The sequence below is a fragment of the Poecilia reticulata genome, linkage group LG1, assembly GCF_000633615.1.
Source record: "Poecilia reticulata strain Guanapo linkage group LG1, Guppy_female_1.0+MT, whole genome shotgun sequence".
Taxonomy (NCBI): Eukaryota; Metazoa; Chordata; class Actinopteri; order Cyprinodontiformes; family Poeciliidae; genus Poecilia; species Poecilia reticulata.
In genome coordinates, this window is record NC_024331.1 from 26,369,165 (window position 1) to 26,385,779 (window position 16,615).

At 38.1% G+C, this 16,615-nt stretch overlaps 1 protein-coding gene across 1 annotated transcript; it reads left to right on the forward strand.

The window, feature by feature from the left end:
* Window positions 1–7,528: 7,528 nt before the first annotated feature.
* Window positions 7,529–15,949, forward strand: LOC108166159 (cadherin-6-like). Its single transcript, XM_017303845.1, has 7 exons — window positions 7,529–7,555; window positions 8,060–8,105; window positions 9,175–9,470; window positions 9,556–9,666; window positions 11,802–11,993; window positions 15,422–15,519; window positions 15,603–15,949. Exons 1-7 carry the CDS (start codon window positions 7,529–7,531, stop codon window positions 15,760–15,762), a joined length of 930 nt encoding a protein of 309 aa, XP_017159334.1. The 3' UTR covers window positions 15,763–15,949.
* The last annotated feature ends 666 nt before the right edge of the window (window positions 15,950–16,615 follow it).

Sequence of the window (16,615 nt, forward strand, 5' to 3'; positions counted from 1 at the left end):
GTGAGCAAAGCCAAACATGACACACTGAGTAAATTCAAGGAGGGCGGGTTCAGCTGTTCCGTCACAGCATCGGCGGCGGCTGGGGGAAGGCGGTGCTCAACAGATTTTTGTGCATTGTCTGTGAGCAAAGCCAAACATGACACACTGAGTAAATTCAAGGAGGGCGGGTTCGGCTGTTCCGTCAGAGCATCGGCGGCGGCTGGGGGAAGGCGGTGCTGGGCAMRCGCGGTGGCTATAGGCCGAGCGGCGCTTGGCTGCGAGGGCCGCTCGATGCTCCGCGGAGCTTTAATTTTTATATTGACATTGATGAACAGACACACTTTTACAATGTTTTATTAAAGAATATATTTACATAACTCCATAATTTAATGTACATTTAACGTTTTGAGACAAGAAACAAGTAATTTTATTGTATTATGCTTTTATACATTATTGAGAAATGACTTGTGATTTATAAATCAGTCATTGTCAAACATTAAACTACATATTTTTCTTACTTTTTTCCAGAGAAAGAATATTTATTACAGTATGTCAACTCTGCTGTTGACAGCAAAGAGTTTAAAATAATTCTAATAGAGTTAATTATTTTTTTCATTACATAATCTATGTAATGAAATACATAACTTATTAGAATTAGAAACCTTTTTAAATCATGCCTTTTTTACTATCAAAAAAGGCATGATAATATGGTAGTAAAAACATGCCTTTTACTACCAAATCATTTTATTGTCATCCAAATTTTTCTACAAATGTTCTGTATATCACTGACTGTTGTCATCGTTTTCCTTCTAGACTCCAGAAACACCAGAGTTTTCCTTAACAGACTCCGGAGGGTTTATATTAATGAGACATCTGAACTACAGCATTGTACCAAAGTACAATTTTATTGTCACTGCCACGGTAAGGAAATACAAAGGCACAACATATTTATACACTCTGATTTATTTAACTCTATTATAAATATATCATCCCTGTCTTTGTTGTTCCTGTTGCAGGACAGTGGCGGAAACAACGACACAACCTCAGTTGAGATTGTTGTAGACTTTGACAACTTAAATCCCTTTTTCAGCCACAGTCTCTACCAGGCTGTTGTTCCAGAGAACCAGGTGAGTCTTGCTTCAGTGAGTTTTACCTAATTTTTTGTGTGTACAATACAAATTTATTTCAAACTGAAAGAATTGCTGTGAAGAACAGACTGACTGTGTTTCAGGACGGGGATCTCAGTGAAATAAGACCAGAACCAATAAAGGCCCAAGATGGAGACACTGGAATCAACATGACGATAACATACAGCATCACTTCAGGTACGGAAAACCTGCAGTGGTAAAACTGTCAGCTCAGACATGTTTACCATAAAACAGAAACTGATCACATTGATCAGTTATATAAATCTAAAATATATATGTCTGTTCAGTCTCTCCAGCCGATTACCAAGCAAACTTCAACATCGACACCAACACCGGAGTTCTGACTGTGGTGACGTCATTTGACAGGGAGGAAATGGACAGCAGTGAAATCTCTGTCAACATCAAGGTATTATCATTTATTCCCCTCTCGTAGAAAATGAATAAAACTTGATCATCATTAACAATATTATGAGAACACAGCTAAAGCCAGAAGTTTACATACACCAAAGAAAAAGATACAAATAAACTTTCTGAAGTTACATTAGAGTAAACTTTTCGTCTTTACATACATTTTCATTGCATTTGAACTCTACGAACCTCAAGCTTCTCACAATAGTTTGCTGGAGTTCTGGTCCATTTCTCTTGACAGACCCGGTGAAACGGGGTCAAGTTTTCTGATAGTCCACATTTCCTGCTTTTATTTTCTTTTTTACTTTCCTTTGTAAACAGTCACTATGATCATATATAAACAGGGGTGAAAGTGAGGGGTACGGCAGGGTACCGCGTACCCTTAAAAGATTTAGCGGGGGTACGCAGTACCTGCAAGAGAGGAGAGCTAATCTCTGCTGTAAAAAATTAATGGGTTCACTGTGCAGCCGTGAGTTCACCCACTAATCAGCCGTGACTGATTAGTTTTCAAGAACAATCTAAAACAGACTTAATCAGTTAATAAAGGACTTTTTTCCCATTTCATATTGTTTCTGAACTGTTTGTGCTTTACCATAGCAGGGGTGCAATATGTCGATCGCGGAAGGTTTTGAGTCGATCTCGGCATTAGGTGACAAACTGAACGTCGACAGGACGATGAGACCAGCACGTCCTCCTCTGACTCCTTATCAAAACGTTCATAACTTTATTAAAGAAAAACAAAAAAAATATCAACATAACGTGCTCAAATTAATGATCCAGCAACAATAATAATCTCAGTAATTATTCTTTCAACAAGGTGTTGCACAATTCTATGGTTCCGGTTCCATTACCAAAATAACTAGCAGAGCAAGAGTTTAAAATTAACTAATCAACCACCACTGTGTTCAGGGAGGCTTATTAATGATATCAAAATAAATATCAAGCCTGCAAACCTAATATCGTAACGGACTGAATGTTATATTTTTAACATAATATCTGGTCGGCTTGTGGAGCGCAGGAGGTTGTCATGGCAACGGGTGTGCTTATGAGAGAGACTGAGAGTAAAAATGTGCGAGTGGTTTAGAGTTGATCATCTGTTCGGGTTGTTTATCTTTGCTGTGGCTCATCACAGCCGCTGTAATTTCTGAAAGTTCAATAAACAACCAACTTGGACTAATTACCTCATTCTTTGTGAGTATAAGTCATTTACAACAAACATCAAACACAATAAATACGTTTCATTAAGTATTTAACAAACAAATGGCTCTGTGATAATTGTGTGAAATTAAAATTAATTGTCTAATATAAAAAATTGTTTGGTGCGGTCGGGCTCAGTCTGAGAGACTTTTCCTTTATCAAACAATTTTGGTTTTTGCCTCTTATTTAGTGGAAATATTGATGTTGATGATACTTCCTCCAAAATAATAAAATTTTTCAACCTTTATAGCTCCACTGTTGAAAATAAGRCTCTAACATCCACAAATGACATTGAAATAAAATCCAGTCCAACATCTGGTTTGAGGTGATTCCTCTGGAACCCGTTGGAGGAAAAATATCCCAACTTCAGAAGATGAGCTTTAACCTAACAAAGCTCTGTGGTTCCTCCTATCAGTATGAGACTCAGGATGAGGAGGCGCCATGTTAGGAAGAGAAGTGGAAGCTGCAGGATCTTCAGAACAAACAGGTCATGATGCTAGGCTACTGATTGTCCCTCTGTCTGGACACAGGATCAATATAACCAGTTTAAAAGCTAAAATGAATGGTTATATGCCAGACATGGAAAACTGGGATGCACTCCATGCCATGATGTTCAGGATTTAGGGCTCATGGCATCTCAAGGTGTCAACATTGCAGCCAGTGGGCTGAAGGAGGAAATACAACTTTATTTTGTAGCAATTCAAGAGCTACCCAGATTTTATATACACTGCTCAAAAAAATAAAGGGAACACTTAAACAACACAATATAACTCCAAGTAAATCAAACTTCTGTGAAATCAAACTGTCCGCTTAGGAAGCAACACTGATTGACAACGGGGACCCTCGTCGGGTCAATCAGTGTTGCTTCCTAAGCGGACAGTTTGATTTCACAGAAGTTTGATTTACTTGGAGTTATATTGTGTCGTTTAAGTGTTCCCATTATTTTTTTGTTTTTTGAGCAGTATATATATATATATAATTTTTTTTTTTTTTTTGTCATAGTACCCCCAAGAATTTAAAACTACTTTCACCCTGTATATAAATATATACAAAATACATTTAATGCATTTAATGTGTCAAATAAAATACAAAGTCGATAAATAGAAATGTAAACTAATTTGGCTAAAAAAAAAAGTCTGAAATCAGCTACCATTTCTTCCATCAGTAATGTTGCTGCAACTGCATCCCTTAGCCTGCAGCGCCTTTTGCTTTACCAACAGTAACTAAAGTTTGTTATACAGCTTTCCTAAAGTTTTAAAGTAAGTTTTTTTTGCCAGTATTATTATGGATATGAGATGGTCCACACCTACAAGGAACTAATACTTTTTAATCTATATTTAGAAATTATATGGACTTAAATCAAGTTCATATCTTGCTGAAAAGTTGCTTATATTATAGTTTTGTGGGATTTCAAGTATTCTAAGATATTTGCACTATAAACTAGACAAAAATACTTGGTAATATTTTGTATTTTTGCAGTGTGTATGTACACTTATGCTTTCATCTGTATATATAGAATAAAAATATATCACTAGTTCAGAAAGCCATGACATGGATTCACTGTAGCTTTGAGTTCAGTCTGTATGAAATATGATTGTGTGTCTGCAGGCGGCCCAGACTGACAACCCTCTGAAGACCGCAGATGCCGTCGTCTCCGTCACGGTGCAAGATGTAAACGACAACGCTCCAGAGTTTGATCAGTCGAGCTACAATGTCTTACTTCTGAAAAACTCCTTCACTAATACCGTCATTGATTTAGACGAGGTGGGTTTTTCTATCGTCATAACTGTTTTTTTGCACTTTCTAATCACGTAGATGAAATCTGAATAGATCTTGCCAGGGAGCCTTAAGAGTGTGACTCCTCTGTAATTGGAGCCCATCCTCCAGACCCCCTGTTTGAACAGGGCACCACCATCCCAGTCTGCCAATCCAGGGGGACTGCAATATATCCATGCAATATCTAAAACTGTTCCCTTAAGACCGACACAGTGCTTCAATCAAAATAAAAGGATGTCATGGTCAGTGGTATCGAACGCTGCACTTAAATCTAACAACAATAAAACTGCAATTTCTCCTAAATCAACCGTTAGAAGGAGATCATTAAATACTCTAAGCAAGGCGTAATTAATTTGGTCCTCCTGGAAATTAAATCTGCTCCCTCACAGAGGCGCCGATTAACAAATTTGTCAAGTTTGTTATTTTCTTATCTGTTCAAATAGAAATTCTTTCCAAGTCTTGGGAGATTGGTGGTTATTGGAGACTCAAGTTAACATAAGTTTACACAATATAAGCAAATTCTGCAGAACATTTCCCAATGATATTTGCAACATAAAAGGGCAAATGTTACAGTTTAGCGTCACACATACTTTCATCTTGCTGGTTTGGCTTTCTAGAGTCGTTGTGTAATAGGAAGCTAAATTAGAAGGGGCTTTAGAGGATTGGTCGAAATTCAGCTGAGTTGCAGGGATTGGTCAGAAAAGAAGGAAATAGAGAAAATGTCAAGGTGATTGGTTGGATTTGCAGAAAATAATTGACTACTGGTGAAAGCAGCAAGTACTTGCAAAATTTAGAAATGATGAGTAAATGTACATTAATATTTGTGATGGCAACATTGCAACTTCCTGGAAGGACTGATTATGCCAACAAGTGTCGTTTTTATTTTAACCAAATGTTTGGTTCAAAAAAACCAAATAAGTTCATTTGGTTGATATTGGGTAAAATGTTCCTTGATTCTGTATCTTAATGTTTCTGGAATAATCAAACATTTATTAGAAATAAATCCACATAAAGAAATAAGACAGTTTCCAGTTCTGCCAGGGTTTTTTTTCTACCCTGGATAATTTGACTGTATTCAAACAATCCAAGTCTCACAATTAACAGATGGATGTGCTTCCAACCAAAGAGGCTCTTTGTAGTTGTTAAGCTGCTCCACAGACTCCTGTAGGAAACTAGAGCAGATAAAAAGTTCCTGTTTCATGGATACTTTTGCATGTTTTTTACACCAGGAACAGAAATCATGCACTTAATTTCCTCATTGTTCACTAAACTGTCTCATGAGTTGTTTCTGAAACAAACTAGAGAACAGCAGCTTGGCAAAACCTTATTAGGTTTGCCGTTTGAATCACAAACCTCACTGACGTATCTCTCATTTACTGGGAACTAATACTTACTGTATTAATGTGAATCTTAGTGGGTTTGTTTATCTTTGTCAACAGGCAGCTAAAACACTAGGTTGAGCAGTCCTGCCTTATTTTCTCCATAAATTGCAAAGTGTGTTTTGAGGTTATGAAGTAGTAATTTATAGATTAGGGAAAAGGTCAGCAACTTTGGTCCAGCTGAGCAAAGATGTTTAGAGGCAAAAAAACTACACGACCCTCATGCTCGTGTAACTTCCAGAACAAAATAAAAACCATTTTATTATGTAATTATTAGGACTTTTTTTTTACTAAGAAAAACTTTTTCAACTTCTTTGAAAATCACTAAATGTTTCTGCAAAAGAGAATGAATGCATTTTCTTTATTAGAACGTATGTTAAAATATACATTTTTAGAATCCTGTGTACTTGGCAACTTAAAGGGAAGACACGACTTTACAAAAACATTCACTGTGGGACAGATGCATCTGAGAAACCGTCTTTTATTTATTTAACAAACGTTTCTTCCTGCACAGGACGGATTCTCCAATGGTCACTTTGTGATACTTTTGACATTGACAATCAAGGAGTTGTTTTTAAAAAAAGACCCATTTTCCAGAAGTAAAAACCATTAACTGATTGCCAAAAACAGATGGATGTTTTTGGGCTGTTTTTAGAAGCAACTCAGACCTAAATGGAAGTTCAGAAACATAAAAATGTGAATTTTGCATAATGAGTCCCCTTTAAAGGAGCTATTCAGTGCAGTTGTTTACAAAACACTCTATTAAGTCAAACTTTGTGCTCTAGAACATCACCACCATCAGAGTGAGCATCACAGATGACGACGACAAACCAGAATTCAGCCCCAGCAGCAATGAAACCAGCACCGTGGAGAAGGGGAAGCTGCTGCTGACGCTGAGAGCCACTGACAAAGACATCGGAAGCAACTCACTCATCACCTACAGGTTCGATCAAAACTCACATTACAACCACAAACTGCAGTTTACAGAGTGACAGACCAACACAAAATAGGACAGAGTTGATATAATAGGATTTTCTTTGTTTTTCACAAAGGAAAAAAATTAGACAGAAATGGAGGCATAATTTGTAAAATCAAATTGAGAATCTTTGGCTCGGCTGAATATTTATGTTACAAAAACTCTCCAATCTGATGCTGCTGGAGACATTTTGTAAAGAAGTTTGGATAAAAACTCAATGTTTTGAAGTCAGTAGAAACAAAAGACTTGTCTACTCCAAAAGATGTTTCTCCAAAGTGCCTCCTTAATAAATACAAAATGCATTTTGTATTTTTATAGGTTTGAATGTAACAAATGTGAAAACCATGTGTTATTTACGTTTCAAATCCAACTCTAAACAGGTAGCTTTTTAGTCGAGATTTAAAGGTTCTCACATCTATGTAATACTTTGTGTTTGTGAAAATAGGGTAAAAACTAAAGTTGTTAATAACTTTGTATTTCAATCAAACACACCAACTCATTAAAATATTCTTTCACTTAAATCTTTATTTCTGGTTTCAGTTTCTCTGAAGGACATTCACCATATTTGGCTTTAGACAGTGAAACAGGAGAAGTGACGCTGACCTCTGACCTTGCTGATGTAACAGAAGACATCACACTGAATCTGACAGCCGAGGCCACAGATCATGGCAAACCTCCGCTCAGCGCCACAGGTCAGAATATTGCCTAGTCTTTATTACGTACTTATGCATTAATGCTGTAATTACAAAGGTTCTTAGGCTGCAGACATCCTGAAAATCCAAGATTGTGATCTTCATGGCTTCTTTATTTCCATCGCATTTACGGAGAAAATATTATTTATTTTTGTTGCCAAACACCGTTTTACAGACCATGACATTTACTGTCTACATACTGTTGTTTAAATATGTAAACCTGCTGTAGCCGTTTTGTAAATCAGTAATAAATTATTCAAAGTGACTTATTGCAGGTGTGCTGTGGTGGCACAGTGGTTGGTTAAGCACAATTCACATATGGAGGCCTTAGTCCTCGACGCAGCTGTCGCAGGTTCGATTCCTGGCCCTGGCGACCGTTGCTGCATGTCTTCCCCCTTCTCTCATTATGTAAGGATACTCAGAGGGGACCCGGAAATTCAACCACATACAGGAGTATAAAAAGGAAAACAAAGTTTATTTTTTCAGATACTGGTTTCTGCTAAGGGAGAGGTCATCAAACACAGCACTGAGGAGAGAGGGGAGAAGACTGGTGAWGCACGGACAAAGGAGGGGTAKCTTAGAARTGTTCAGCTTAACTGACCTGTAGAGCAGTGGACGGGTGGAGCAGAGGAACAGAGGGTCTGATGACAGGGAGATGCAGGAAACCAAAGGAACAGGCTTCTGAGGAGGCAATGAAGATCTCCACGGGGAGATCCGAGATGCAGCACCCAGAGACTTTATCGATAAATAGGCAGAGGTCATACACAGGAGGACAGAGAGCAAACTTAGCTGTGAGGGGCAGGTGGTAATCGGTGGTTGTGAGGCAGAGCTTGGGTCAGGGTCCAGAAATCCAGAATAGAAGGGATCCGTGAAGGGCTTGGCAGGAGGGGTAAATCCATGGTCAGAAGAAACACAGAAGGCTTGGCGGGAACCGCTGGATCTCTACTGGCTCGTGGCTGTCGATAATCTGGCAAGGAAGCAGAGGCTGAGGGATGTTTAAGTAGGGCAAGGCCCAGGTGGAGCAGGAAAGCAATCAGGCGTGGCAGGTGAACTGAATGAGTGCTTAACACAGCATGGACAGGACATGAATCAAAACACATTACCCACATTCCTGTCAATTAACTATCAAATAAAGGCAACTAGAGCCAAAAAAAAAAAAAAACATTAAAAAAGTGACTTATTGCAAAGGGGGACAGGGTTAAAACGGTTTTAATATCTTTGCCACCTCTTCATTACAGTCAACTCTCATTTGCTAAAATATGTGACCTTCATATAGCCATGATCACGCAGGTCACAACTTATGATGGCTATTATAATTCGTAACCTTACTGTACAGGTCTAATAATAGAAATCCTAAATTTCAAGACAGAGAAATATATGCAGTCGCACGCTGCGGTCACAGATTATGATGTGTTGCATAATTTGGTTTAACCACTGAACTCAGGATTTTTCAAAACTGTTGCAGAATCTTGAGATTTTTTCTCTGAACGGCAAGTAAAAGAATAATCTTTTTGCCCTCTAATGTTGTGGTCATCCACAAATTTTTTTATATAAACAACAACATGCAACATATCTACATTATAAGACAGAATGACGGTATCTGTGGTTCCATCCTGCAGCTCGTGTTGTGGTGAACATCAAGAATGCCAGTCTGGCATTCCTGAGCTCCTCCTACAACTTCAGCCTGAAAGAGAACCAGAATTCAGGGGCCTTCGTGGGGCAGGTCCGCGCCTCTGCAGGAAACGACATGTATGAGATTTCCTACAAACTGAGAACACACAAAGACCTGTTCTCCATCGACAGCGATGGCACCATCGTTTCCACAAAAGAGCTTGACAAGGAGGAGCAGGAGTGGTACTTCCTGGATGTGGAGGCTGTGACCACATGGACGCCTCCCACATCAGCAGTGGCCACGGTAACAACAACATCACATATCTACCATCACAAACTCTCTTTATCGTTGCTTTTATACACACAAAATGGACTTGTTTGCCTCTCAGGTCAGAATTCAGGTGGAGGATGTAAACGAGCCTCCAGCGTTCTCCTCAGACGATTATGAAGCCTCTGTGTTCAGCATCGCCCCGTACAAAACCCCAGTCATCCAAGTGAAGGTAAACTCCTCCTATCAGCTGTTTGGGAAATGTGTTTCTGAACATGTTTATCTCCACAGTGAAGTGAGATTGCAGGAACAGTTACTGTAAAGGTAATAAACACATGGCTGTGTACTTTGACCTGAAACCTTCCTACTATAAAAGTGGTTAATATGTTAACAATCTGCAGTCACATTTTCAGGAATGTGAAGGAAACGATTGTTTATATCTTTATTTGTTCAGTCAATACAGAGTTACAACTTAAAGAGTAGAAATATCCTCTGATCATTTGCATCATGTTTTTCTTATTTACACGAATAAGGTATAAACCAACTAAGAATGGTACAGGAAAGACAGAAGAAAAACAAAAAAAGTATTATTATTATTTAGGATTTATGGGGAAAGAGAAATAAACCAGAACCCACAAAAAAAGCACAAATAGACTGATTAATATAAAACCTTTGCAAAATCTGGCTGCAGAGATTTTATGTTTCCCCTTAAACTAATAAAAATACTTTTCCTTAAGACGGGTGGAAAAAGTAATTGCTTCCATTATATAAATCTTATTTGCCATATCAATGAAAGCTGAAATTGTTTAAGGCTCTGAAAGCAGGCGATGTCTTTATGCTAAGATAAAAATTGCAAATAGATACTTGTGATGTTTTATATTTAACACTGGGGCTTCTTCCCTTGTTAAATAAATGTACAGATTATTTAATCTATTTCAGTAAATTATTTTAGGGACAAGGAAGTGCTTAAAATAAGAAAAGGTATTGTGGGAGAATATTTATTGTTAAATTTTAATTCTGTGACTTAGATTGAGAAAAGAGATTGAATTTCACCTCTTCAGATCTTCCATATTTTTTTTTTTCAAAACTGAGAGCTGTGAGATGCCATTTATATACCCAAATATTTCAATGATGGTTGGTTCCAGTGAAATTTATCACTAATAGATTTTGAGAGTGAATCATTAAATGTAAACACTTGAATCTTTTGTACATTTAATTTTTAACCAAATTTGTGTAACAGGACCAATAATTCAGGAAATGTATTTGAGGGGCCAATCAAATATATCAAAATATCATCTGCATACAAAGCATCTCTATCGTCCTACCTTACACACAGCGCCTCCTTCTGGCTGGAGGATCGCTGTCACCACACCTTCCTCATCTGTACACAATATACACACTATTCATTGAGCTCCTTATCATATATAACACCAGTCTCTTAGCAAGGATGGTTGCAAGTAACTTCTAATTGACATTCAACACTGAAATAGTTCTGTATGCACGACACTCTGAATGGTCTTTTCCCTCTTTAAGAGTAGTAGTTAGTCTGTGAGGGCAGCATTACAGCCTTTATAAGGCTTTTAAACAGCTCAGCTGTCTGGATCCAGAGACTTGTGTTCCCTCAACCTGGAGATTTCTCCACTCAGCTCCTTTTCAGTTATCGCTGCTGTCAAGACTTAATTATCTTCTTCAGAGGCAGTAAGTAAATTACAGCGTTCTGTGTTGATTGCAAACATGAAATTGAAGATAAAAAGAGCGTTACAGTCGTCCAGAAATGATGACACAAAAGCATGAATAATTTTCTTAGGTCAACTCTGGAGAGCACATGTATTATTTTAGATTAAAGAAACAAGAATGGGAAATGGTATCCAATTTCTGATTTTGGTTTGACAAACAAAAAAACAAAAAATTAGTCTATTTTCGTTTTCTCATTTTTTATTTCAAACAAAAAAACAAACTGCCTGAAAATATATGGACCAGTCTCACTAACTTAAAGACTTAAAGTGACTCAAAGCCTGATAAGTCAAATGTGACACCTAGATTTTTTAACTTTGATTTTGTTAGTGGGCAGAAAGAGGTGATTGGCTGGTTGATTTTTTGATGCAAGTGGCTGGGAGTAATAATCAGAGTCTCTGTTTTACTGGTGTTTAAAACCAAAAAGTTACTGGAGAGCCAGTTACTAATATGGGACAAACACTGGACAAGGATGGCAAAGAAGAGGTTTTAATACAGAAGAATAATTTCTATAGTCCACTTATTGAAATAAGGTTGTTATTTTCTAGAGGTACTTTTAACCTGACAAACAGGCCTCATCTGAACACATATCCTGCAGCATCATTAAGGAGTTTTCTTCCTGCCCTCCCTCAGGCCTCGGACCCTGATGTCAGAGACAACAGTGATCTGGTCTACAGTCTGTCAGGAGGAAACTCCTCCTTTGACGTGGAGCCGACTTCAGGTCTGCTGTATGTGGTGTCAGTAGCAGATCTGGGTGGAATAAACATCACAATGGAGGTGAAGGCCACAGATCCTGAAGGACTTTCTGCTACAACCACAGTAAAGGTAAGAGACTAAAACTGAATGTTGGTGGTTTGGTGAAGACTACTGATCCCTTATAAGTTTTATGCTAACTGACTTAATTTATTAGTTAATTAACTGCAAACTCAGAGTCCAAATCACATAAAAGAACAATCAATAACAGAAATAACAATAAAAGAATAAAGTAAGGGTACATAAAACGACTGCCTCTTACAGTCGTATTGGTACGACTGTAAGAGGCAGTCGTACCAATATTTACCAGACATATGTCTCACTTCAATATATGTAAAGTTAGACAATAGGATAATTCTATTATTAGACTCATTTAATTGTAAAAACATATACAGCGCCTTGCGAAAGTATTCGGCCCCTTGAACTTTTCAACCTTTTGCCGCTTTTGAGACTTCAAACATAAAGATCTAAAATTTTTATTATTTTGTGAAGAATCTATAATATCTGTTATTTTGTTGATTCCACACAGGTGGATTCTATTGAGACACAATTGTGAGGTGGAACAAAATTTATTGAATATTTATTTTAAACTTTTTTAACAAATAAAAAACTGCAAAGTGGGGCGTGCAATATTATTCGCCCTCCTTGCGTTAATATTTTGTAGCGCCACCTTTTGCTGAGAGCTGCAAGTCACTTGGGGTTTGTGTCTATCAGTTTTCCACATTAAGATACTGAAATTCTTGCAAATTCTTCCTTGCAAAACAGCTGGAGCTCAATGAGTTTGGATAGAGAGCGCTTGTGGGCAGCAGTTTTCAGCTCTTTCTAAGTCAAAGTCTTAGAATGGCTTTGACTTAGAATGGATATGTTTATTTGTGAACCTTTCCATTGTAGATCTTGCTTCATGTTTGGGATCATTGTCTTGTTGGAAGATAAATCTCCGTCCCAGTCTCAGGTCTTTTGCAGACTCCAACAGGTTTTCTTCCAGAATGGTCCTGTATTTGGCTCCATCCATCTTCCCATCAATTTTAACCATCTTCCCTGTCCCTGCTGAAGAAAAGCAGGCCCAAACCATGACGCTGCCACCTCCATGTTTGACAGTGGGGATGGTGTGTTCAGGGTGATGAGCTGTGTTGCTTTTACACCAAAGTTTGATTTTGGTTTCATCTGACCAGACCAGCTTCTTCCACATGTTTGCTGTGTCTCCCAGGTGGGTTGTGGCAAACTTTAAACGAGACTTTTTATGGATATCTATGAGAAATGGCTTTCTTCTAGCCACTCAGCCATAAAGGCCAGATTTGTGCAGTGTACGATTGATTGTTGTCCTATGGACAGACTCTCCCACCTCAGCTGTAGATCTCTGCAGTTCATTCAGAGTGATCATGAGTCTCTTGTCTGCATCTCTGATCAGTTTTCTCCTTGTTTGAGATGAAAGTTTAGACACTTCTGATAATGCTATAGCAGCATTAACGATGTTCTTTAAAATATTCAGTGCCTTTGTGAGTCGATTCCACTCAGGTATATTTTCCCTGAGAAGGTAGGTAAAAACCCGCCTTCTCCTGCCTGGGGTCCAATCAGAAACTGAGATTTGCGAGTTTGATAGTACGTGTGAGAGAGTTTGGTAGTATATATAAAGTCCTTTTCGTACTGCAGGGTCCAGCCTGGCCTCTCATAGTTCGGTATTGGAGGGCTACGTCCTTAATAGCAGATTTATTAAGGACGCAGCCCTCTGCTGTGTCCTATAGAACGGTGTAGATATCAGCAGCTATATGTACATTTCCAGTTTTAAAAAAAAATTAGGTGCGGCTTATAGTAAGGTGCGCTAAATGTGACATTATCGGTTTACCGCAACCTACAGCTATTGCGCGGAGGGATGAGAACTTGAAGAAATGGCCGCATTTCTTCAAGCCGCATATGTAGCTACCCGCACTAGTTTATGTAGCTACTTCACTGACTCAATTGCTTCAGATGCAGATGTGGGTTATCTAGAACTTGCTGCAGCACAGCCACAAACTAAACTTGGTCTGATTATTAGAGTACATCCACGAACAGCACAACAGTTACCCAAGCTCCACAAGGGCATCTTACGACACTTTCCAGTGGAAGGTTGCTCTCTGTAACAGGTTAATGTGTGATTCGGTTCGGTTCTAGTCCAATGGAGAGATTATCCGTACTACGGACGGAAGCGCAGCAGCTGCGGTTATTTCTCCGCTGATTTGCAGCGACACTCAGCAACGGAGAACCTCAAGGTTCTGGTTCTGATGGTTTAAATAAATCCAGATATTTTATTTTGTCTTATAAATACAATTTCCAGACCCAATCATAATGATAAATACTCAGATCATGAACTTTATTATTTTTAAAATTCAAATGAAAAATAAAATTCACACCACACCAAGCTAATATTGTGTAGTTCTGGTGTTTCATACTGTCGGCACAACTCAGATCTATGACAGATCTCAGATATTCTCTGCTTTTTCTTTATTACTGTCAGTTCTTCAGAGAAACCAGCTGCTAGCAGCACTGCTAATTCACGGCCATTCTGTTACAAAACTTAACAATCTTGTTCCTGTCGCTCCCCGTGATTAAACTCACAATTACGATAGTCTGTACTGAGAAGCTCTCTGATAGCAGACTGTGTGTCAGTAAACAAGTTTTACTAAATATTGCATTAACCGAAAAGAGAGATGTAACTTCTGTCATGAACATAGATTAGCAAAATACCCTACAAATTACAATGAAATACTGCTACTTCCGCTAGCCGCCGGAAGTAAGACCCATAATCGTTTCCCCAGTAAGCCCCTCAGGAATAAGGTGGATAGTACGGAAAATACAGTAATTTGATAGAAAGTGTAGAAATTAATCCTCTAGAATAATTTTATCCTCGGTAACATATGACTCTAAGCGAACTATGGCAAGCACAAAAGACCCGGAAGAGCGTGCTGCAGCCATGTTTGATAATGGCCACAGCCTTTTGAAATCAATTTAGAAAAATTAAAAACATTGAAATCAGTTTTTCAAGAAAGAAATGGTTTTCTTTTGCTTGATTTTGCCATTTTGTAATTATGCTATATTATTTTCATTTTGATCTTTAAAATGCCAAAAAAATATTATTTTGGTGTGTCTGTTAAATGTAATTTTTAAAATAGTAAATGATGTTTTGATCAGTCATTCAATACTTGAGTAGCCTTTTTACCAAATACTTTCTTACTGTTTCTTGAGTAATTTATTACATGGATAATTTTTACGTTTATTTTGGTAAAAATTTGTTGAACTAGTGCTACCCTTACAAACAAAACAAAGGGCAGTGAACAAAAGAGGAGACAAAGAGACTCTGGTAAGATGGAGTTCTGCAAAACCAGAGTCAGAGGTTATTTGTGGTAGAATAATTTACTTTTACTGCTTTAAATCTTGTCTGTATTCTGTTTATTTGCATTGTTATACATCTGTGTGATTCGTGCAGCGTGTCCTGAATCTCTTTCAAACCTTCTTTCCTGTCGCAGGTTGTGGTTCAGGGCAGCGTGACCAGCAGCGACGTGACGATCATTTCTCTGAATAAGCCAGAAAACCTTGTGGAGCAGAACATTCCAGATTTGGAGCAGTACGTTCATGAAGAAAGTTCTGTTTTTTTCTGATTTATTTCATCCATTTCTGTTGTCATATCACAGATTTGTTTTCTCTCAGGGCTTTAGGTAAAGCACTGGGCTGGACGGTGAACATAATCCAGGTTTCAAGCTCTGGTGGAGAAGGAAGCCGAATGCTGAGGGAATCGGTCAAGACTCTGGTCAGCTTCGTCGCTTTCGATGGCGATAAAGCTGTTAAACCTCAGGACGCCGCCAAGTAGGAGTTTTAATTTTTGAACACAGGATTTTTTTAACATAGTAAATGTGATCTAAGAATGCAATGCAACGCTTTAATCTTAGATTTTAAAGGTGACCTATTATGCTTCCTTGAACAGGTTAGGATATGTCTATGGGCTAATCAGGATTCAAATTCAACAATACTTTATTGATCCCAAAGGAAAATTCAACGTTGTAGCTCATTAATTCAGATTTTTCAAAGCATTATTGTAGACAGTGATGGCTGTTGGCAGGATCCTGTAGCAGTCTGTGTTACAGTAAATTTGAAGAAGCCTCTGACTGAATTGAATTGAATAGAATATTCTTTATTGATCCCCTAAAGGAAATTACTTATTAGTTGACAAGCTATTCCATCTAAAGTGTCAAATATTAATAAAGCAAATATAAATACAAGAGATAATGTTTATATAAGAATTATATAAGTAATTCAATATCAAATGAGAGTATAAAACATGCAAGATGTGAATGTTATATAATAGATCCCTTTTAAAGTTTTAACTTGTTCGTTTGATTTTCCAGGAAACTGCAGAGCGAGTCTGAAGAGGTGAGAGCGGAGCTGGCCAAGGTGTTGGGGAACGATGTTCAGTTTGAAGTGGAGACGGGAAAAAAGCCTTCAGGCATCAGCTCAGGCCTGATTGCAGGCATCGTTGTGGGAATCTTGGCTGGCCTGGCTTTAGTGGGACTGGCTGTTCTTTTCTTTAAAAGGTGAGCCTCAGACCGCTTTGAGTTTCAGACTTTTCAAACTCTGAAATGTTTCAAGTTTTTCAAGAGATTAGTGTCAAAATTTCTGAGTTTTTGATGGAAATGTACTCCTCCTTTTGTGTGTGTGTGCGCGCG